Source organism: Pyxicephalus adspersus, chromosome 2 (genome assembly GCF_032062135.1).
Source record: "Pyxicephalus adspersus chromosome 2, UCB_Pads_2.0, whole genome shotgun sequence".
Classification (NCBI taxonomy): domain Eukaryota; kingdom Metazoa; phylum Chordata; class Amphibia; order Anura; family Pyxicephalidae; genus Pyxicephalus; species Pyxicephalus adspersus.
In genome coordinates this window covers 69,406,053-69,414,690 of record NC_092859.1, presented here as the reverse complement: position 1 = coordinate 69,414,690, position 8,638 = coordinate 69,406,053, and the positions used below count along the sequence as shown (strand labels likewise).

Below are 8,638 nucleotides of genomic sequence, written 5' to 3'. Positions count from 1 at the left end.
AACATAGTAAATATCATTCACCATTCTATTGAACATTTTATTTGGAGTGCAAAATCCATGTTCATTTATTAAATTAAAATCCTAAATATTTTAATTTCTCCAGATATAGAAAACATTGACTCAGGATAAACACAATGCATGAATTAATGTGTGTTACAAATAGACACAACAGCATATATGGTAACATGGCCAAGTGTGACTATAGCCTCACAGTGCCACTGGCCCAGTAAACCCAGCTTACCTTCAAACATATAATGATACCTATATTCATATATTTTATACCTATTTTTTCCAGTGTTGTATGATTCATAGATAAAAAATATTGGTCTATACATTATTACTAATGTTCAATTACCTCTGGATGGGTATGGGCAAATACCCAAATACATACTCAAAACAGATGTATGTGAATGGTTTTATTTGCCAAATTATTAGCTATTTTTTATATGCCGATATCCATGTTAGGCACTATATTAAGACCTCACAGTGGCTCTCAACTTAAGTCAGCTTTAAATCAATACAGTTCAGTCTGGGCTGTCAATGGATAATGAGGAACAGAAGCACATTTGGCAGTGATCTCCATGCTTTCTTCTCCAATCAGCAAGCTCTACTCTGCATTAGGGTACAGCCTGGTTGGGAATATGGGAAATACAAGAGGATAGATAAAATTTATTATATAATGTGTAAGTATTTAATTAGTAAATTCATGTGAATTTAATAGGAGTCTTTATTATACCCACAGCTGGGGGTGGTTTATTAAGTGTTTGTTAACTTTTCAAAGAGAAGATACTGCATTTTATTATGCAAGCATATGAAAAGTAGGTATAGAAAAAAAAAGGATCTTGGACAGGCTGCAGATTCAGCATACAGACAATGAGCAGTAGTGGAAAGGATTCTTGCAAAGATGCCTTTTCCTGCCCCAAGGAGATACACAAAGATAAGGATCAGTTATGGCGGAGGTTTTTCACTGCATTAATGTGCATGGGCCTTAGAAGACCCCTGACCTTTATGTGTCACTTTGAATCTTATACAAGACATCAGAAAAGCTACTTCTTTTATGTCTTGGGTCCATTGTTGTAAGTGAAGTAACAGTTTCCTTCTATATGCAGTTTGAAACTAAAGACAAAATTGCATCTTGTAAAGTGCAGCAAAGTTTTCATCTATTTAGCAGAGTCCTTGCATTGGATCTATTTTTGAGAGCTACTTGTCCTGGATTTTTTCTATGTTTAACACCTCTCTATCATGTCAGCACCGTCTTGCTGGGAAGATCGCTCTGTACTTTTTGAACTCCTGTTTTCAAGTGCCTATCAATTTCATTTGGAAAATCAAATTGCTCTGTATCTAATCTAACAAAATAAAAACAAACCCTTGGATTAGTCAAACATTGTTTTTTTTTTCTTTATTATGAAGAATTGAAAATCAGACATTTACTCAATATCCAGCAGGAAGTTACTTTCTAATTTAACAACGACCTTTGAGCAGCTTTGACATTCAAATAAAACAAAAAATATTAGATTGCTTATTCAATAATTCAGTACAAAGAAAAATGGCAAAAGCGGTAATTTACCTGTAGCAAATAATCATATGGCATCTTTTAAAAGTTACAGATGGTACACTAATAAAAGGTTTTGATTCTTGGATAATAGGCTTGTACGAAAACGTAGATAGCTAAATTCTGTAGTTTAATCTGAGAATTTGGCAAAAAAATTAACTAAAACACAATAGTATCACAGGCAACAGAAGAAGTGAATGCCCCATTACAAAAACAAAGAAAACTTGAAGAACAGGTTGTACTGTGGGCAGTTGACCTCTGATAGTGGAGATCAGAGTAGGTCATGGGTCACATTTCCGATGTCTCTAGTTCATAAAGTACATACTCTACACTCTTATAAATTACTGAGATTCTGCAATTTGTTTTTCTGTATGCCAAGCCAAAATAGGCAAGAATATGACCTGTTAAGAGTACATTTTACTTAAATGATTGTAGTTTTTAAAATCTTTTAAACATTTTACCAACTACATCTTTTGATTTTTATGTTATCATTTGTTTTATTGTAAAGCTAGTCCATGCTGATTATACAGATTTTGAGCTGCTTTGAGGGACAACTAGTAACATAACTATTGGATTTTTAATGCGCTATGTAATATATTGGTGCTATATAAATACATGAAAATAATATTAATTCATGCAGCATCTAGGCACCATGCTCTGCACTTAAGTACCTTCTGCAGTGTTGAAACTATTGCATTTAAAAAATAAAGTGTTTATTAGAAGACATTGGCACAAATTGGCAAGTAAAAAAAAAAAAACGATTTTCAGATTTTTGCGTTGTTTCCTGTTCTCTGCATACTTGAGATAAAATCTAACTAATCAAATGATAAACTTAACACATATTTATTGCCATTTTTATTTGCCTGAATGGGTGTCCAGTCTGCAAAAAATACATTTCTTATAAATAGTGAGGTAAAGGTGATGAATTGTACCAGGATCTAGCTTTACATATGATAGATTTTCTTTCAAAAAAGTAAGTCTGGTATATATATATATATATATATATATATATATATAATTACTATCTTTTTTTATTTTTTTTACCATGCATTTTTGTAGCACCAACATATTATGAGGCATCATGTCACTAACTGTTCATGGATGTGTGTGAGACTTAACTTGTCACACACAAAATTAACATTTCATGTTTCTGTAATTTTTTTATTACTCTATTGATCTTGTTAAAAACGTGTTACCTAGAAATGTTCTCTTTGTCTTTTGTAGCAATCATTTAGAATCAGAGTTTTTTTTTGATGAGTTCCATTGGGTAACAAGTAATTTTTCTTATAGCACACTTTACATACTTCAACCCAATATTTGTGAAAAAGTATATTTACATTACTGACACTAATAGTTGTTTGCATTCAGCTTCCCACACATTATTTATCTATCTTTCTATCTATTTTTCTACTGGTCTATCCTTTAAAATAAAAAATACAGCATTGTCTTTTTGTCTTTTTGCTTTTGTTATATATACATGCTTGGTGAAAACTTTGTAATTTTCCACAAATGAATGATTAGCTATCAACCATATATATATACCAACGAATATTTACCAACGTTCCAAAAAAATTAGTTGAGGTTGACTTACTACAGACATGGAGGCTCTTCAATTTAGAATATTCACTTTTCTAACTGAATTTTAGCAATTATGGTAAATCTGTGTTAACATTAAATATGCAATCTTTTGCAAAGAAAATTTAAAAAACAACATATATTTATGTATTTATTTTTTTTCCTTATTTCTTACTATTTACACTTTGTTTAGTAAAAGGTCTGTATCACTTACTTATCCATCAATTGTGGTAACAGTAAATACTAACAATTTGAACAACAATGATATTTTGATTCTTATGCAGAACAATTTGCAAAAAAAATTTATAAATAATATTCCTATGTAAAAAATTGGCAAATTTTTAACAATTGATATTTAAATTCTTTATGTGGACCAACTGATGCTCAAACCAACCTTATCTCTGTTTTTCTCTGGTTTGGTTTACTAAAGGTGTCAATAATATTAAACTTTTATAAATATGTCTACACTTGATATACCCAGGCAGGTCTCAAAAAGTTATTTATTTTTGTTTAATAATTTTTCCATTGAGCTTGAGGAGCAAAAACAGATCTACAAACCCCAGGTAATTTGTGCAGATTAGTAAGTGTTCTAAATAAAATTGAGTTAAGGGAAATGTAACCCACTTCAATAAATAAAAACAATCTCCGATGAAAGCTTTATAGCAATAAAACTTGCTAAGAAATCCAATTATCAGTAAGTACTTTGATCATCAACCAGATGTTTGTTTCAATTATACAATTAAAAATCTTTATTATGAAAATTAAAAAGTACCATCCGCATCCAGCAAACCAAGCTTGGTAAATAATATTAGACATGACTATTATTCCCATTTTCCTTTGTTGAATTCTAAAAGTGTATAAAATAAGAAATGTACACAATCTATATTGTTTTTATATAGCCGACCCCCAGTGCTTTTTTTTAAGTCTCTTCCATTTACTATTGCAAATGAAGAACAGTGTGTGACACATTTAAAAGCGGTGATTTGTCCTCTATCAACTGCTATCCAAAATATAGAGAAATCCACAAATTTATTATTATATTATATTATATTATTATATTATTATAGAGGAGCTGTTAAGTGTGAAAAATGCAAGTCACAAAAAATGTCAGTGGTTGCAATTTCAGAGGTTGTTAATCAATTGAAATGAAAACTAAAGATTGGGGTGAAACTTGTGAAACAAAAATTTTTAAAAAGTTTCCTAGACAATAGGCTAAAATAACAAACCTTTGCACAACGATTATGATCCTTATTTTTGGCCATTTGACTGTAATTTTCAAATTTCATTGGACTCATCCTGAAAATTACCTTTATATATATTGTGTTATTTAAACTAATGGTAGCATTCACATATATTATATGTGGTTAAATGTAATCTTACAAAAAAAACGTGTATAGCGGTTTATACAAGTCCAAATTCACATGAGTGGTTCCCTAAAACTCAATAGCTCTTCATTCAAACACTGGAAGTTTATACCCATGAAATATAAAGGTTCATTAAATAAATAGATGAAAACCACAAGAAACGGAAATAATGTGGAAATTGAGTTGCAGTAGATAATCACGGCTTTCATAAATGTGCCACATAGTTAGCTTGGATATTGGCAAAAACATTTCACACTATTTTGTAAAATAAAAAAACACAAATCAAAAAAAAAAAAACATTCTAATATATGTATTGTAAAAAATAATCACAACGTTGCTTCATGACACTTTGTCCAATAAAACCTTGAGCTATTGCTGGGGGTTAAATAAAGCATAAAATAACTTAAAAATAGTTAATTATAATAAGGCCACTTACAGTAACACTTTAATTGGTTGCTTTACTAAAGGAATAACATTTTTAGCTGTAGCCACATTAATCTCCTAATAATATGCAAAGGAAATTCTACTTTTTTTCAATTCATCTGCATATTACTGGCTCACAAATTGTATTCCTGTAGTAAAATGCCCATACCTTTTTGTATATTTTGCTAGCCTATTATGGAAAATTTTGCAGTATATCCTCCGAGAAGACAAATTGGGTGATGCCAACAGCCACAGACTAACAGACCCGCTGTTCAGTCCTCAATAAAGCACACTGTTGGCTCCCAAAATACACACGTGGAACTGAGTGGCTCAAGTATTGCAGTCAATTTATTATAAGCAAAAAATGTAACAAATTTTTTTCCCTGTTTTATTGCATTTAGTCTTTCTTGGCTGAATATGGCTGCCTAAATTAAAATTTGCTTTAAAAAAGAGCTATGAAGAAAAACTCCCAGGAGTTTATTTATTTGTACACTTAAAACATCTGCCCAGTAGTAGTCAAAACTTGAACAACTTGGCAAGAAAGAGAGAGAAAATGGTGGAACCTTCTGATTATATCTGTTTAAAGGGAATCTGTCACCTAAAGAAGAACATTTATACAGATGTTTTGCAGAGGTTTTTAGTATCTGGGTTAATTTTACACAGCTAAAATTCCACCTAAATCGAGTTTAAATAATTTCAGCAGCATCTAGGCGCAGAGCCATTTCAGGAGGTCCCCCTCCACATGCTGCTGATACATCGTACAATGCAAATTTTGGTAAAAGGTACCCTTCACTACCGGTGTTTAAGCAACAGAAACATAAAAACTGGACAATTAAATACTGATTTCTGCATCATTTCAGTCTTTTTTAAAACACCGGCATCGTAACATATACATGACAGATTCTCTTTAACTAAAGGGCACACCTGGATTATCTGCAACTGCTTGGTGATACTAGAAGTGATCTCTACACAACATAGAAAAAAAACTCTCCTTGATGTGTGAATCGTCCGTTGGCTGGTCCTGTCCTGCATACCACATAGTCCTTTAATAAATCACATTATCCTAAATTCGCATCAGCAGGAAAGGATCTGCCATTTTCTTCCATTAGGTTTCTGCTTCTTCCAAGTCTCTGAAGTCCATGCCACCATTTTAGTGCTTAGTTGAATCCTTTTATTAAGTTCTACCAGGCTCGAATGCCATGAAGTGCAGAGACACTGTTTGCCTGTTGGATGGGTGTCTGCACTGTGTTTAGGTCCCCAACACTGAAATTCATAAAGTTATTGCTGGCCGTAGTGGGCTGCATACTTGGCATTGATGTGTAGCTGCAATTGTAGCTGCCATTACAAGCCGGGTTACTATAGTTGGAATAGGGGGGATAAGTGTTATAACTGTACGGGTTAATGCTGACATTGTATGGTGAGTTGTATGGAGATGACTCTCCTAAGCAAGGCTTGCCATCTCGCACCAGAACCGGGACAGCTATCCTTCTTGGTGGTGGTAGTCCTACCATTTCAAGAGTCTGATCTTGTCTTTGTCTTTTACATTTGTATCTTCTGTTCTGGAACCAGATTTTCACCTGGGTGGATGTGAGCTTTAACACATTAGCTAAATGGTCTCTCTCTGGAGCTGACAGGTACTTCTGCTGCTTGAACCTTCTTTCCAGTTCATAGACCTGGGCCTGGGAGAACAGAACTCTGGGCTTCCTTCTCTTTCTCTGCCTTGGTCTGTCTGGGTCCTCCATGTCTCTCTTTTCACTTTCCAATGTTTTCTGCAAGGAGCAGAGTTCTGCAAAAAAAAAAAAAGTACGTTGAAAATAGCAAATGGTGCCAAAACCATTAACTCAGTTCATTTACAGAATCAATTAACCACAATGATCCACAAAAGGCAAATGCAAGCACTCAACTAATAAGATTGTCAGCAATCATTATATATTTTCATAATTTACATTTCTATAACAGTATTTTTTAAATCAAATAAGTATATATATAACTATAACTTAATTTGTTTTATTTTCTTCTCTAACAATCTCTCTAAAAATAAACACAGAAAATCACACATTATTTTCTCAAACAATCTATTGTGACAGTTTTGGAAATGTTGTTACTAAAGCTATAGATGTAGCTTTAGTAACAACATTTCCAAAACATTTCCAAAACTGTTACTAAAACATATATAGATGTATATATATATATATATATATATATATATATACACATCTATATATGTTGCTAGAAGGATGCATAAAGCATTTACATATTTACATCGATTTAGTATTTTACTGTTACTACTTCTGTATTACAATTTGAGCTAGGTTAAATAGTCGCCTCAAATAAAATAAACCCATCTGTGTGGTGTCTCTTTATATATGGTTCTCAGATGATCTATGTATTTCATTACACATGCATTTACCCGTTTTAGTTCTGTATTTTGTTAGTATTTACTATAGAATTGAATAAAAATAGACTAATTAAATGTATATAAACATATTTGTATGCAAAAAACTTTATATGCATATCTTAGTAATATATGATATATTATAAAAATGGGCTTTACATAGATGTAGAGTGTTTGTAGATGTATATATATATATAAAGAATATTTATAACTATATATCAAATTATATTAAAACATAATAAAAATTACTATAACAAATATAATATAAACAGGCCCCTAGCCAGTGTTACATTTCAGAACATAAATTAGGAGATGAGTCCATCCCTGGTGTAAATATTTATTTTGGCTGTACTAGGCTTCACCTGATTTCTAATATAAACTTCTCCAGCGAGCACAATTACAATAATACAAGCCTAAATGTATGATCTCCTGCAGACCGGGCGGGTGAATCGTATTGCCAACAATGAATCTGATATCGAACAATACAGGAGTAAATCACTTTATTTGTGCGATCTTTGGGCCTGATCCCACTCGATCCCTATGATTATGGTAAATCAGGTGGTTACCTTTTTTGTCCTGTTTGTGCTCCTTGGATGACTCCATCTCCATGTAGTTTTTGACATAGAATGATCCTGGGAAAGGTGAAGATCCCTTGGAGGTGTCCCTCTGGGACAGGTCCTCACTGAGCTCCGATAGGCAGGGAGTGCCTGGGTACGACTCCTGCTTGAAGTTGGCCAGCATACAGGAAGAGGTATCCAGCCTGGGGGAGATGTCCATGGCTGTCAGGCCGGTGTGGTGCTGCTCCAGGTTCAGGATGTCTTTGACAGAGAATGGAGTAGAAGTCACCGGACTAGGAAACATGATGGCAGGAGAGAAGAGTCATGAAGGCTCCCCAGACGTGACACCAAATCGGGCACACTCCCTATGGCAGAAACACCATGGCAGCCTGCACTCCTCACCTACTGTCTGCACTCCGCTCTGCCTGACCATAAGACACACAGAGGAGGGGCCACCTTCTTTCATTGGTCACAGGAGCCCCGCTGACGTCATAGCCGCACATACAGCTCACCTAATATAGGCATAGCCACAGACGATCGCTGCCCCATCACTGGGGAACCGGGGCCTGGACCCAGCACCGCCACCATCATATACGACGACCATCACATGGGACACATAAACAGTGCCGGGCAATAGGTGCCACCTATGACGTCACAGAGTGAGCCAACATGTCACTCATAGTAAGAAGTCAATATATCGTACAATCAGCATGGCCCGTACAGAACATTGATCATTCTACACAGAGATCACTGCCGATCATTTATATCAGTC

General features: G+C 33.9%; 1 protein-coding gene across 1 annotated transcript; it reads right to left on the bottom strand.

The window, feature by feature from the left end:
• Window positions 1–1,562: 1,562 nt before the first annotated feature.
• NKX2-5 (NK2 homeobox 5) lies at window positions 1,563–8,365 on the bottom strand. Its single transcript, XM_072400943.1, has 2 exons — window positions 7,876–8,365; window positions 1,563–6,700 (listed from the first exon to the last, which is right to left on the bottom strand). The coding sequence occupies exons 1-2, from the start codon at window positions 8,168–8,170 to the stop codon at window positions 6,096–6,098; spliced, it is 900 nt and encodes a 299-aa protein (XP_072257044.1). The 5' UTR covers window positions 8,171–8,365; the 3' UTR covers window positions 1,563–6,095.
• Between the last annotated feature and the right edge of the window lie 273 nt (window positions 8,366–8,638).

What these genes read in the sequence shown, in the direction of transcription:
- NKX2-5 (XM_072400943.1), bottom strand. Translation starts at nt 8,170, where the DNA reads ATGTTTCCTAGTCCGGTGACTTCTACTCCATTCTCTGTCAAAGACATC. An exon ending in GCACAAACAGGACAAAAAAG is followed by an intron (nt 6,701 to 7,875) that starts GTAACCACCTGA and finishes TTTTTTTTGCAG; the next exon opens with AACTCTGCTCCTTGCAGAAA.